Source organism: Mandrillus leucophaeus, unplaced genomic scaffold, assembly GCF_000951045.1.
Source record: "Mandrillus leucophaeus isolate KB7577 unplaced genomic scaffold, Mleu.le_1.0 Scaffold352, whole genome shotgun sequence".
NCBI lineage: Eukaryota > Metazoa > Chordata > Mammalia > Primates > Cercopithecidae > Mandrillus > Mandrillus leucophaeus.
Window position 1 is genome coordinate 2,446,465 of NW_012103721.1, and position 15,890 is coordinate 2,462,354.

At 35.5% G+C, this 15,890-nt stretch overlaps 1 protein-coding gene across 1 annotated transcript in view; it reads left to right on the plus strand.

The window, feature by feature from the left end:
* TMEM232 (transmembrane protein 232) overlaps positions 1-15,890 on the plus strand; it is a 159,992-nt gene that overhangs the window by 121,050 nt on the left and 23,052 nt on the right. The window contains exons 9-10 of the mRNA XM_011989402.1: positions 3,962-4,085; positions 4,888-5,137. Of these exons, the coding sequence (XP_011844792.1) occupies positions 3,962-4,085; positions 4,888-5,137 (374 nt within the window). The remainder of the gene's footprint in view (positions 1-3,961; positions 4,086-4,887; positions 5,138-15,890) is intronic.

Consider the following 15,890-nt stretch of genomic DNA (forward strand, 5'->3'; position numbering starts at 1 on the left):
TTCCTTCCTTCCTTCCTTCCTTCCTTCCTTCCTTCCTTCCTTCCTTCCTTCTGTACTTAGATAGTAATAGGTATGCTTTCCACATTTTCCTCTAAATTATGAAATACTTTTCTCTGTTATTTCTGTAGTTAACTTCCTCAACTATAGATTTTAATTATATTTTTACATTTTAAATTCTTTGCAATCTGTTATCTTACTGTACTACCTTTCATCTAAGCATCAAGGCTTTTTATTGTGGTTTATTATTCCTGGGCTTTATTAAATATGCCTACATGTTTTGTAAAAATAACTTCTAGTTCCTGTAAGAAATCATTTTCAGAATTATGACCCTCTCTGAGTACTGAGACTAATATTCTCTTTAGCCTTTGCTGTAATCTATTTTCCTCGGTCTTGTATAGGTCCCTCTTCTTCACTTTCCAGTTACTTATTCTAGAACCAGGAGAAATATATAAAAACAATATTTTTAAATGAGAGGTCTGTATTCACAGCATTCATAACAAAGTTGGTAAAAATTACAACACTCAATGTGTAAAATGATCAGGGAGCTTCCTGTGTTCTCCTTACTCTTTGATAGTTTACCTGTGAGGAAAAAATGCACTTCTGTATTCCAATTTTATCGTCCTCCCTCCTGCCTTCTCCCATCCTACACGTGTATAGGCACTGTATACTACCCTTTTCATTACCAGGATGTTATCATCTCTGAATAAATATGGAGAGATGAGAATGAACCCAGGAATAATACTCTCACTGCTTAAAAAAAAAATCAGTATCTCAAGATAAAGGATTGGCTGCACTTTCTCTGATTCTATGCAAAACAGGGTAAACAGTAGAGATTATTATTTTTTAAAAATGTTTTCTTCTCTTACTTTTCTTGGGAAAACAAGGTTGCTGTATTTCCAGAAGTGGCATGTGGTTGCTCCTTATTGCTTTGGTTTCATCAGCTTTATGGTTTATGGAAATTCCTTGTAAGTTGCTATTATTAGTGATGTCTCATTCTGTTTTCGGGATCATGTGGATTTTTGACATTGTCAGTGCTTTCTGGAATATCTGTTGCAATGTTGAAATAAGTTGGCAAGGGTTGCTACTTAGATATTTTAATTCCATTTAAACATTAAAATCTTCTAATTGAGGAAATGGATATAGAGGAGTAAGAAGAATCTAGGAAAACTTTTAAATGCTGATATTTCTAACTTCTACAAATGTGTGCATGTGTGTATGTATATATCATTATTTTAGACAAGCCAGTAAAACTCTGGCTCAGTTTCTTATTTACAAAATTAGAGCAAATCTATAATAGTTGCATATTATTTTGTACAACTTTAATTTCACGGCAATGTAAAACCAGGTCAATATGCTGATACTTGAGACTTTCTGTATTATAATGAATTCACAAAGAAGCTAGTGCTGTATGGAAATTTCTAGCCTAATCCAATTTGAATTCCATTCTATGTGCATTGATTTTCAATTTTACTTTTGTTTTTGACAAACTGTACTTTATAAGTATTGATGTTTGTTTTTGATGAAAGCATTTTCATTCACAGACAATTTTGTGATCAGCAGCATTAATTGAAAATAGTGTGTTTCTAGTGAAGCATTTCTCTACCATAGGTGGCTAACACTGATGGATCTTTTTCAATCTATAGTTCAATCCTAGGTTAGCTACAATTTTCCAGACTTAAAAGAGAAAAGAAGAATCAAAACCTTCTGATTATGAAGTATATTCAAGGGAAAAGAAGTTTTATGAACTCTATGAGTATCCTCTCTTTTAATTGACCATAATATGAAGTATAAATGATAAGTAGTCTGGGGAATGACTTAGTTTCCCTCTTGGTGGTCATCTGGATGGACTTCTCCTTCCAGTCACTCTATGACTTTAATGAGAAAGTTATCAAACTCATATCTTTTTTATGTCAAAGAAATAGTATGTTTGTAATTGAATTCAATTTAGCATTCTGAATCTTGACGTTTTACATGGAGTATTTCATTCAAATCTCACAATAATCTCTAAAAAGTGAGTTTTACTGTATTTTCTTTATAGACAAGTAAATTAAGACGAGGTAGGATACATAAGTTGCCCTATAACATATGCCTAATTAGTGGCAGAGCTAAGATTTCATCTTGATGTTTCTGACTCTAAAGTTCATGTTCATAAGCATCATGTTAAGTGCGTCAATTAGGATTTCGTCTTCTTTATTTGGCAGAAACCTGACTACAATTGCATAACCAAACAGAGCTTTCTTTATTGCACATGACAAGTAGTGCAGTGCTGATGTGAGTACTTAAGGAAATCTTCAAGACCCAAGCTTCTTCTAGCTTCCTTTTCTGTCTTTATAGCAGGTGATTTTTATCCTCCTTGTTGAAAGAAGGCTGCTGTGCCTTATGATACCATGGAATATATGCACTACAAGCAGGAAGAAGAGGATGAGCAAAGGAGAAAAATAACACCTGTTATTTAATTAAATTTTTTTTTTTCTTAACCAGAAAAATAATAGCTTGCCTGGAAGTCTTCATAATATGCTTCCTTTTCTAGCTAATTAACCAAATCTACACTGTATGGCTATTCTAAGCTTCAAGGGAGTCTAGGCAGTCAATTTTAAATCAAACTTACTGAAATATAAATTAGATACAATGAACGTCATACATTTATGTACATAGGTCTATGACCCTGGGGAAATGTATACACTCATGTAATCACTACTCCAATCAAGATACAGAGAATTCCATCTTGAGGGGGCTAACTTAATTGAGCATATTGCCATTCTGAACAAAATGCATGTTCCATTAGAAAAGGAGACAACTAGTATTAGGGAGGACAATAGGCAGCACCTGCCACACTAAGATTAAATATTGACGTTTATGTAATGGTTTAGAAAAGCAGAATTGCAAGACAGAAAATACTTCTTGGTAGGAGAAAACTTGAGTTACAACTAATCTAGTTTAAAAAGGGAACTTGGACAAGTCCTTCGGACCTATTTATGTCTCAGTTGTCTAGTATGAAAAAAGGTCTAGAGAAATCTTAAATGTGTCAAAAATTGTTTTTCGAATCAAATGAAATAATTTATGTGAAAGCACATTGATATCTGTAAAGCCCTATTTAATATAAAGAATTGTCTTTGATTTTCATGATAAGAATGGTTTGATTTAGAAAATGATGATGACCTTGAACTTATGGGCCTGAAATATCACAGTTGTGAAATTCAAATAATCTTGTAAAATATACTAACTTTTAAATTTATTAATGGCCTACAAATCAAGACAGTAAACAGCTATAGACCAAAGTAATTTTTAATTTGAGCTCTTATCAGTTCTTTTTCAAACTAGTTTTTGTTTAAATAAAAATATCACAAATATATAATTTTCAAAACATTCAAAATATATGTACATTTATAACTAATAAATTCTTGTGTGATTTCCCAGTTTTTTTAATATTTAAAAAATAATACTTAGTCTTCTGTTCATGTGAAATATAAATTTTATTTTGAGAAATTGTACTTTTTCCAAAATCAAAGAGTGTTGAATCTTTGGAGTATCTTAGAAGAAGGCGGTTTTTAAAAAATTGCTCTGTTTTGAGAAGAAAACACGCTCTTGAAATTCACCTTGTGGAATCAGTTGCAAGAGGTTAAACATTAAAACCTATTGTGAGTTTTTGGGGGTACTCTACAACCAGAGCCCCTGATTGCCTGTTGTTCAGGATCTATGAAGAAATGTGATTATATGTAGTACTTCTTACTCAGATTTGTCAGAGCACTACTCTGAACTCAAACATATTACCAAAATGTGTCTCTTCTTTGAAGATTTTTACCATAATAAGTGAGAACCAATACTAATCTTTATTGAAAATAAATATATCTTGTAATCCAGACATGCATTTCCTCTGACCTATTACCTTTTTTTACATTAAAAAGTTGATTATTATTATTTTCCATTACAGTCTTTATCCTTTCGTCCATAAAATTTTCAGGTTGGATTCAGTACTGGCTTTACTGGTCCTTGGGGAGGCTGCCAAATTAAACATGGCCTGCTTGAAAGCTTTAATGGACATAGTGAGAGATTTTGTTTCAAGCATTATGTCTGTTCAAAATCAGGTAACATTGCTAATTTATATGTGAAAAGAGAACCGAAGAGAAACAGATTTTATTTTTGCCACTATTTAAATTGTATATTGTATTAGGGCATATAATATGCATAACTTTATACTAATAAATTTAATTAAATATAAAAGCAAATTCACAGTTACCATTTATCATAAACAGTTTTCATTTTCATTACCTAATATTAAAATTTATAATTTGGTTGGGGTAAGATCACTTATTGAAACATTTCTGTATTGTTGGTTATTAAATTTGTTTCTACTTGTTCACAGTTAATTATAAGTAATGTTGAATTGTTATTCTCATACATAAAATCTCTATCAACACTTCTATTTCTTTACAGTAGGCTAATAAAATTAAATTACCAAGTGAAAGACTGTGAAGTTTCTTTCAAAGTTTTTGGGCAAGATGTCCAAACTTTTCTCCATAAGATATATTAATAACTTTCTTGCATTCCTATGAACAATAAATGAAAGTGTCACACATTAGAATTGAGCTGTACATCAAAAGGTTCCTTTTGAATATGATATGGAAAATAGTATCTCATTGAATTGATTTACATTCCATTGACTGCTAATTAAATTGTGAAGTTGCTCTTTATATAATTATTAGCTATCTATATTTTTTATTCTTTGAACCGTGTTTTATGCAATCTACTCATGGTAAACTCATTTTTTAATGAACACATTTAGAAATATTAGTTTATTATGCTCTTTTAACAATTATTATAAGTACACTATATAGTTATTGATATGCAAAGACATACTTTGATGATCGGATATCTATTTTATTTCAGGGAGAAAGTTACAAGGTAGATGATTTTTCCTGGGCCTGGAATGTAGTCTACATATATACAGTAATTCTTGCAGAAATCTGCTTGTATGCAGCCACTTCTGATTTGCGAAAAACTGCTCTAATTGGTTTCTGTCAATGTAAAAGTTCACGAAAAAATATTTTACGCTTGGACAAATCAGTCCCTCCAGAATTAAAGGAAGCAAGTATTTTAAGTCTTTTGGAATATTTCTCTTCAAAAATGTCAGAGAATTGTAAGTAGATTGTTTTTAACTTGGATGAGTAATATTTTTAAGTGTCACTGTCTACATATAGTAATAAGCATTTTATAAAAAGTTGATATTTAGAAATAACAAATAATTTTAAATTTCTACAAATTTTGGAAGAATATAACATGATTTCTTTTTCTTTTTTTCTTTTTTTTTTGAAACCAGGTGTCATTTTGTCACCAAGGCTGCAGTGCAGTGGCGTGATCTCTGCTCACTGTAACCTCCTCCTCTGCTTCAAGCCTTTCTCCTGCCTCAGCTCCCCAAGTAGCTGGGACTACAGGCACTTGCCACCATGCCTGGCTAAATTTTGTATTTTTAGTAGTGCTGGGGTTTCGCCATGTTGGCCAGGCTGGTCTCAAACTCCTGACCTCAAGTGATCCACCACGTCTGCCTCCCAAAGTGCTGGGATTACATTCATGAACCACTGTGCCCAGCCAGAAAATTTTTACCAATAATTTTAAAACATCTGAAATAAAAATTAGTTTCAGTTGACTGATGATTCAAATTATATTCCTTGAAAACAAAAAATGGATTTAGGCAAACCTGGGTAGTGTATATGAAGTTTATTTCCTCTTTATTTTTATTTTGTTCCCCATAGGATTTATCTTCTTTCTTCCATTTTCTCTAGGCATTTACTGTTTCCCTCTTATTCTTTTCCTGCCCAGAGGATTTCTCTACAATTACTTCACTCAAATATTCTAGTACAATATTCACACCTGACGTCTTATAGTCCATCAAATAGTAGCTGTCTTATGTCTCAGGACTAAAGGTCATTTTGCTACTGTATTTATGGGAGATAAGAGAATAAAATATTTTGATTTTTCAAAGAGTAGTATGGAGACAATATTAACTCAAAGTAGCCTTTTTTGATTGAATAAAACTTTATAGATTTATTGTGAAAAATAATTGCAATTTATATATTACTATAGTCTATTGTGTATGTGACTCTCACTTCCATTAAATGCTGAGATAATTGATACTGAAGATTCATGTCTGAATTCTATTTCTATTAACCCAGCATCTAGCATAATAACACATAATAGGTAAGCAATTATGATAGTGGATTTATAATGTAATTAAATACATCATTAAATTTCAGATATAATTGCAAGATTTGGGAAGGATTTAAAGAAGTAAGATATTGTCTTTAGCCAAAACCGTAATTCACTGATTTTTGGAGAAATTATGATTGAATATAATTTTAAATAGTAAGACTTTAGAAGTAGATAGAAATTTCATTCTGAAAAACTTGCTCACTATTTTTAAATTGCCTTCGATATATTTTTGGCTTAATCAATATATTGAAACCCAGCTTCTGAGTGTAATTAGTGTGACCTTTTCCCACTTTTCAAGCTTTTATTTTTTTATTGGTGCCAATTGTAAACAGATCTTTATTCTTAAGTACATAAATTGTATTTCTTCCATGTTTATATTATTAATAAAGTGAAGATAAATGAAAGTATTCATTTCTTTTGCTGTTCACAATTTTAATTATTCAGAATGTCAGAAATTTTCCTACATAGCACCTCAATACATGATTTTTAAACCACTACTAAACAGACTCATCTACAATGTTGGCCTTCAAGGCTTGTCTGCCTATGTAGGTTAGTTTTTCCTGACCTCTAGTGGTAGGTCCAGAAAAGACCCTCCATGGGAAGAATCTTTACTCCCAGAAACCTCTTGGCCTCTCTTTGCTCATGACCCCCTGCACTCTGGCATAATCTTATGATGATGGGATTGCAAGTTTCTGTGGACACTCACGAAACTCACATTTTTTTCCTCCTCAATAGTCTGATTTTTAAAATGTATTATTATACTTTAAGTTCCGGGATACATATGTAAAACTTGCAGGCTTGTTATATAGGTATATATGTGCCATGGTGGTTTTAAAACCCATCTTCTTGGTTTTAAGCCCCTCATGCATTAGGTATTTGTCCTAATGCCCTCCCTTCCCTTGTCCCCAACCCCTGACAGGCCCAGGTGTGTGACGTTCCCCTCCCTGTGTCCATGGGTTCCCGTCGTTCAACTCCCACTTATGAGTGAGAACCTACCGGTTCTCACCAGTATGTTGAGAACAGAAAACAGTTGGTTTTCTGTTCCTGTGTTAGTTTGCTAAGAATGATGGTTTCTAGCTTTATTCATGTCCCCACAAAGGACATGAACTCATTCCTTTTTATGGCTCTATAGTATTCCGTGGTGTATATGTGCCACATTTTCTTTATCCAGGCAACCATTGATGGGCATTTGGGTTGGTTCCAACTCTTTGCTATTGTGAATAGTGCTGCAATAAACATATGCGTGCATGTGTTTATAGTAGAATGATTTATAATCCTTTGGGTGTATACCCAGTAATGCAATTGCTGGGTCAAATGGTATTTCTGGTTCTAGATCCTTGAGGAATCTCCACACTGTCTTCCACAATGGTTGAACTAATTTACACTCCCACCAACAGTGTAAAAGCGTTTCTTTTTCTCCAGATCCTCTCCAGCATCTGTTGTTTCCTGACTTGTTAGTGATCGCCATTCTAAGTGGTATGAGATAGTATCTCATTGTGGTTTTAATTTATATTTCTCTTATGACCAGTGGTGATGAGCTTTTTTCATATGCTTGTTGGCCACATAAATGTTTTCTTTTGAGTAGTGTCTGTTCATATCCTTTGCCTACTTTTTGATGAGGTTGTTTGTTTTTTCTTGTAAATTTGTTCAAGTTCCTTGTAGATTCTGGATATTAGACCTTTGTCAGAAAGATAGACTGAAAAAATTTTCTTCCATTCTGTAGGTTGCCTGTTCACTCTGATGATAGTTTCCTTTGCCGCACAGAAGCTCTTTAGTTTAATTAGATCCCATTTGTCAATTTTGACTTTTGTTGCCATTGCTTTTGTTGTTTTAGTCATGAAGTCTTTGCCCATACCTATGTCCTGAACGGTATTGCCTAGGTTTTCTTCTAGGGATTTTGTGGTTTTAGATCTTCCATTTAAGTCTTTAACCCATCTTGAGTTAATTTTTGTATAAGGCTTAAGTAAGGGGTCCAGTTTCACTTTTCTGCATATGCCTAGCCATTTTTCCCAGCACCATTTATTAAATAGGGAATCCTTTTTCCATTGCTTGTTTTTGTCAGGTTTGTCAAAGATCAGATGATTGTAGGTGTTTTGTGTTATTTCTGAAGCCTCTGTTCTGTTCCACTGGTTTATATATCTGTTTTTGTGCCAGTACCTTGCTGTTTTGGTTACTATAGCCTTGTAGTATAGTTTGAAGTCAGGTAGCATGATGCCTCCAGCTTTGTTCTTTTTTGCTTAGCATTTTCTTGGCTATACAGACTCTTTTTTGGTTCCATGTGAAATTTAATGTAGTTTTTAATAGTTCTATGAAGAAAGTCAATGGTAGCTTAATGGGAATAGTATTGAATCTATAAATTAATTTGGGCAGTATTGCCATTTTCATGATATTGATTCTTCCTATCCATGAACATGGAATGTTTTTCCATTTGTTTGTGTCCTCTCCTATTTCCTTGAGCAGTGGTTTGTAGTTCTCCTTGAAGAGGTCCTTCACATCCTTTTTAAGTTTGATTCCTAGGTATTTTATTTTCTTTGTAGCAATTGTGAATGTGAGTTCACTCATGATTGGGCTCTCTATCATTGGTGTATACGAATGCTAGTGATTTTTGCAAATTAATTTCGTATCCTGAGAGTTTGCTGAAGTTGCTTATCAGCTTGAGGAGTTTTTGGGCTGAGTCAGGGTTTTCTAAATATGCAATCATGTCATCTGCAAACAGAGAGAAGTTGACTTCCTCTATTCCTATTTGAATGCCCTTTATTTTTTTCTCTTGCCTGATTTCCCTGGCGAGAACTTCCAATATGTTGTTAAATAGGAGTGGTGAGAGAGGGCATCTTTGTCTTGTACCAGTTGTCAAAGGGAATACTTCTAGCTTTTGCCTATTCAGTATGATATTGGCTATGAGTTTGTTACTGATGGTTCTTATTGTTTTGAGATATGTTTATCAATACCCAGTTTATTGAGTGCTTTTAGCATTAAGGGGTGTTGAATTTTATCAAAGGCCTTTTCTGCATCTATTGAGATAATCATGTGGCTTTTGTCATTGGTTCTGTTTATGTGATGGATTATGTTTATTGATTTGCATATGTTGAACCAGCCTTGCATCTCAGGGATGAAGCTGACTTGATCGTGGTGGATAAGCTTTTTATGTGCTGCCTGCTTTTGTTTGCTAGTATTTTACTGAGGATTTTCACATCGATGTTCATCAGGGATATTGGCCTGAAATCTTTTTTTGTTGTGTCTCTGCCGAGTTTTGGTATCAGGATGATGCTGGCCTCATAAAATGTGTTAGGGAGGAGTCCCCATGTTTCTATTGTTTAGAATAGTTTCAGAAGGAATGTTACCAGCTCCTCTTGGGTACCTCTGGTAGAATTTGGTTGTGAATCCGTCTGGTTCTGGGCTTTTTTTGTTTGTTTGGTTGGTTGGTAGGCTATTAATTACTGCCTAAATTTCAGAACTTGTTATTTGTCTCTTCAGAGATTCGACTTCTTCCTGATTTAGTCTTGGGATGGTGTATGTGTCCACGAATTTATCCATTTCTTCTAGGTTTTCTAGTTTATTTGCATAGAGGTGTTTATAGTATTCTCTGATGGTAGTTTGTATTTCTGTGGGATCAGTGGTGATATCCCCTTTATCATTTTTTATTGCATCTATTTGATTCTTCTCTCTTTTCTTCTTTAATAGTCTGGCTAGTGTTCTATCTATTTTCTTATTCTTTTCAAAAAACTGGCTCTTGAATTCATTGATTTTTTTTTGAAGGGTTTTTCATGTATCTATCTCCTTCAGTTCTGCTCTGATCTTAGTTATTTCTTGTCTTCTGCTCACTTTTGAATTTGTTTGTTCTTGCTTCTCTTGTTCTTTTAACTGTGATGTTAGGGTATTGATTTTAGATCTTCCCTGATTTCTGATGTGGGCATTTAGTGCTATAAATTTCCCTTTTAAAACTGCTTTAGCTGTGTCCCAGAGATTCTGGTATGTTGTTCCTTTGTTGTCACTGGTTTCAAAGAACTTATTTGTTTCTGCCTTAATTTCATTATTTACACAGTAGTCATCCAGGAGCAGGTTGTTCAGTTTCCATGTAGTTTTGTGGTTTTGAGTGAGTTTCTTAATCCTGAGTTCTAATTTGATTGCACTGTGATCTGAGAAACTACTATGATTTCTGTTCTTTTCATTTGCTGAAGAGCATTTTACTTCCAATTATGTGGTTGATTTTAGAATAGGTGTGATGTGGTGCTGAGAAGGGTGTATATTCTGTTGATTTGGGGTGGAGAGTTTTGTAGATGTCTGTTAGGTCCACTTGGTCCAGAGCTGAGTCCCAGTCCTGAATATGCTTGTTAATTTTCTGTCTCGTTGATCTGTCTAATATTGGCAGTGGGGTATTAAAGTCTGTCACTATTATTGTGTGGGAGTCTAAGTCTCTTTGTAGGTCTCTAGGAACTTGCTTTATGAATCTGAGTGCTCCTATATTGGGTGCATATATGTTTAAGATAGCTCTTCTTGTTGCGTGGATCCCTTTACCATTATTTAATGCCATTCTTTATCTTTTTTGAACTTTGTTGGCTAAAAGTCTGTTTCATCAGAGACTAGGATTGCAACCCCTGCATTTTTGTTTTCCATTTGCTTGGTGAATATTCCTCCATTCCTTTATTTTGAGCCTATGTGTGTCTTCACATGTGAGATGGGTCTCCTGAATACAGCACACCGATAGGTCTTGATTCTTCATCCAGATTTCTAGTCTGTGTCTTTTAATTGGAACATTTAGCCTATTTACATTTAAGGTTAATATTGTTATGTGTGAATTTGATCCTGTCTTCATGATGCAGGCTAGTTATTTTGCACAGTAGTTGATGCAGTTTATTCATAGTGTCATTGGTCTTTATATTTTGGTGTGTTTTTGCAGTGGCTAGTACTGGTCTTTCCTTTCCATATTTAGTGCCTCTTTTAGGAGCTCTTGTAAAGCAGGCCTGGTGGTGACAAAATCCTTTAGCATTTGCTTGTCTGTAAGGGATTTTATTTCTCCTTTGCTTATGAAGCTTAGTTTGGCTTGATATGAAATTCTGGGTTGAAAATTCTTTTCTTTAGGAATGTTGAGTATTGGCCCCCACTCTCTTCTGGCTTGTCGGGTTTCTGCCAAGAGATCCGCTGTTAGTCCGATGGACTTCCCTTTGTAGGTAACCTGACCTTTCTCTCTGGCAGCCCTTAACAATTTTTCCTTCATTTCAACCTTGGAGAATCAGGCAACTGTGTGTCTTGGTCTTGCTCTTCTCATGGAGTATCTTTGTGGTGTTCTCTGTATTTCCTGAATTTGCATGTTGGCCTGTCTTACTAGGTTGGGGAAGTTCTTCTGGATAGTATCCTGAAGTGTTTTTCCAATTTGGTTCCATTCTCTCTGTCACTTTGAGGTACACCAATCAATCATAGGTTTGGTCTTTCCACATGGTCCCATATTTCTTGGAGGTTTTATTCATTCCTTTTCATTCTTTTTTCTCTAATTTTGTCTTTATGCTTTGTTCATTCAGTTGATCTTCAATCTCTAATATCTTTTCTTCCACTCGATCAATTCAGCTATTGATACTTGTGTATGCTTCACGAAGTTCTCATGCTGTGTTTTTCAGCTACATCAGGTCATTTATGTTCTTTTCTAAACTGGATATTCTAGTTAGCAGTTCCTGTAACCTTTTTTCAAAGTTCTTAGATTCCTTGTATTGGGTTAGAACATGCTCCTTTAGCTCAGAGGGGTTTGTTATTACCCATCTTTTGAAGCCTACTTCTGTCAACTCATCAAACTCATTCTTCATACAGTTTTGTGCCCTTATTGGAAAGGAGTTGCGATCATTTGGAGGAGAAGAGGCATTCTGGTTTTTGGAATTTTCAGCATTTTTGCTCTGGTTTTCCCTCATCTTTGTGGATTTATCTACCTTTGATCTTTGATGCTGATGGCTTTTGGATGGTGTTTTTCAGTGGGTGTCTTTTTAGTTGATATTGATGTTATTGCTTTTTGTTTGTTAGTTTTCCTTCTAACAGTCAGGCCCCTCTTCTGCAGGTCTGCTGGAGTTTGCTGCAGGTCCACTCCAGACCCTACAGGGGTTATAACCAGACCCTGCAGCCTGGGTATAACCAGTGAAAGCTCCAGTATGGCAAAGATTGCTGCCTGTTCCTTTCTCTGGTAGCTTCATCCCAGAGGGGTACCTGTCTGATGCCAGCCAGAACTTTCCTGTGTGAGGTGTCTGTTGACCCCTGCTGGTAGGCGTCTCCCAGTCAGGAGGCATGGGGGTCAGCGACCCACTTGAGGAGGCAGTCTGCCACTTAGCAGAGCTTGAGCACTGTGCTGAGAGATCCGCTGCTCTCTTCAGAACTGGCAGGCAGGAAAGTTTAAGTCTGCTGAAGCTGCATCAACAGCTACCTTTCCCCCAGGTGCTCTGTCCCAGGGAGATGGGAGTTTTATCTATAAGTCCGTGACTAGGGCTGCTGCCTTTCTTTCAGAGATTCCCTGCCCAGTGAGGAGGAATCTAGAGAGGCAGGCTGGCCACAGCTGCTTTGCTTTGAATTTGGCTTCCTTAAGACTGTGAAGGGAAAACTGCCTACTGGAGCCTCAGTAAGGATGGAAGCCCCTCCTTGCACCAAGCTTGATCCTGCCAGGCTGTCTTCAGCAAGAATTTCAAGACAGTAGTTCTTGGCTTGCTGGGCTCCATAAAGGTGGGACCTGCTGAACAAGACTACTTGGCTCCCTGGTTTCAGCCCCCTTTACAGGTTAGTGAACAGTTCTGTCTTGCTGGGGTTCCAGGCGCCACTGGGGTACAAAAAAAAACCTCCTGCAGCTAGCTCAGTGTCTGCCAGAACAGCCACCTAGTTTAGTGCCTGAAACCCAGGACCCTGGTGGTATAGGCACAGGAGGGAATCTCCTGGTCTGTGCGCTGCAAAAACCATGGGAAAAGTGTAGCGTCTGGCTCAATAGCACAGTTTCTCATGGTATAGTCCCTCAGGGCTTCTTCTGGCTAGGGAAGGTAGTTCCCCAGCCCATTGCTCTTCCCAGGTGAAGCAATGCCCCACCCTGCTTCTGCTCACCCTCCATGGGCTGTACCCACTGTCTAACCAGTCCTAATGAGATGAACTAGGTACTTCAGTTAGAAATGCAGAAATCACCCACCTTCTGCGTTGGTTTCACTGGGAGCTGCAGACCGGAGTGTTCCTATTCAGCCATCTTGCCAGACTCCCCCAACGGTCTGATTTTTTAAAAATTTTAAAATGTCAACTTTCAAGTGTACATAGTAGGTATATATATTTGTCAGGCATATGGGATATTTTGATACAGGAATTCAATGTGTAATAATTACATCAGGGTAAATGAGGTATTGAATACCTCAAGCATTTAACTTTTGTGTTACAAACAATCCAATTATACTCTTTAGTTATTTGTAAAAGCACAATAAATTATTATTGACTCTAGGCACTCTGTTGTGCCATCAAATACTAGAGCTTATTCATTCTATTTTTTGTACCCGTTGACCATCCCTATTTCCCCCTCATCACCCTATTGCCCTTTCCAGCCTCTAGTAACCGTCATTCTACTCTCTATCTCCAAGAGTTTAATTGTTTTAATTTTTAGCTCCCACAAATAAGCAAGAATATGCAGGTTGTCTTGCTGTGCCTGGCTTATTTCATTTAACATAATGACCTCTAGTTCCATACATGTGATTGCAGAAGACAGAATCTCATAAATTTTTACAAGTGTCTGTCAACAGATGAATGGATAAAGAAAATCTGTTATTTTCCCCCAGGAAGTTCATAATTTTATTGAATTCATTTACTCGTTGTTAATCTTTTAATTTGAATTTTTTAATCTTTTCCTGAAGACTTTATTTTGATGGCCTAGAATTTGGGTGAATTCTTGGAAGACATTTTGTGTTTCTGCTAATCATCCAGAGCTTAATAATTCCCGGTTTTCTGGAAAACACATCCAAAATCTTCCTAGCTCAAATATTGTTCTTTTTACTTACAATGGCATCAAAGCAGACCTACTGAGAATCTTTTTGGCATTATGTGAGCTTTCTTCCTTCTGAGCAGTGCCATACATTATGGATAATTATGTGAGGTCACACTTGCTAAGAATATAGTCATCCTTGGTCATTGTTTTCTCATCTTTATGAATTTGAATAAACACACTTGTTTCTGTTTGGTATGACATCCAAGAACAATCAATTCTGATTTTTGTCATATGTATCCCTAGATGAGATAGCTACCTAGATACTTGTATGGTGAGCAACAGTTTCATCAAAGTTGGTACTTTCGTATAATTATTTGTCATTGAATAAACTCAGAGGTTCTGAATACCATTGTGTCAACAGCCAGACAATGTTACGAATCAAAGAGCTATCTCTACAGGTTGCATGCTATCAGCATTTCAATCTTTAAAATGGCACAGTGATAGAGAGGCAGAAGGTAATCACTAACAGACTAGATTCTAGAAGAAATTGCCCTTTGTACATTCACAAGTGGTTTAGAGGAAATGGATAACTTTTTTTGTTTGTTTTTGTTTTTGTTTTCGTTTCTTTTTTTGCTTTCACTGATGCCTTTCTTATGTTCTCACTTGAACTAAGAAATCAAAGAATAACCCATATTTTATCAATGTTTTCTCAACGCAGTGGACAAATAGATGTTCTAATGTTAAATGCTTTTAAAGGTTTGATCTGCATTAAAGAGGATAGACATGAAAAGTGCCTCTTCATAGTCAGAAGTCAGTACATTTTTCTATGGCATCTAACTTCTTGTAGAAGCCATAAATAGTACTAGTGGCATTTGTCTCACTGATGATTCTATTTTGAAGTGCTCAATTCTGACCAAAGCTTTGTGGTTTCTTGTGAGAAATGATTGAAGTAAGCTGATAACATGTTGAAAATTTAGGTAAAGATATCCCAAGGACATGTTCTGCAATTTTCTTTATCTCTGTCATAAGCAGAGAATATAACACCTCAGGATGTAAACTTTTGATCTCTGCTTCATGTTTCTACTGGATCTTTGGCTTTTATATATATCACTACCAAGAAAAGCCATTACTTGACAACTACATTATCAAATATCTCACTAGTCAAATGATAGGAATTGAAAACTGTACTGATGTGGTCCATTGTAACATGATCCTTTGTAGCATTACTGAATAATTTTTCCACATAGAGAAAATGATTTTTTCTGGGTGTCCTGCATGCATGATCATTGGTAATAAAGCCCAGTTCCACAGGACCACAGAAAACAGAGGGTTCCAAAGGTAGTATCATCTGTGTGGGCTTTTACAACATACTTACTGGGCGTTAAGGGTCTGTCTTTCTGAAAAGTGATATAAATAATATGGAGCTTCTGCTTTATTTAATTGAAATTATTTTTTCTCATAATAATACCTTTAATGTTAGTAAGTTTTTTGTTTAGAGTGAAAAAAAACCCAGAATCTGGAGTCAAATAAACTCATACTGTATTTTAATTTTGTCACTTGAAAATCAGAATCCTAGATGAAAGCATTTAATTTTTCTAAAACTTACTTTCATTACCTAATAATTATAATAAGAATACTGTCCATATGATAGGAGTTTGGGTGAGAAAAACTATGGAAACATACAGATGCTTGGCATATTACCTAGTGCATGGTAAAGGCCTAGTAAATGTTAATAGATGTTATGGTTGTTAATATAGTCTAA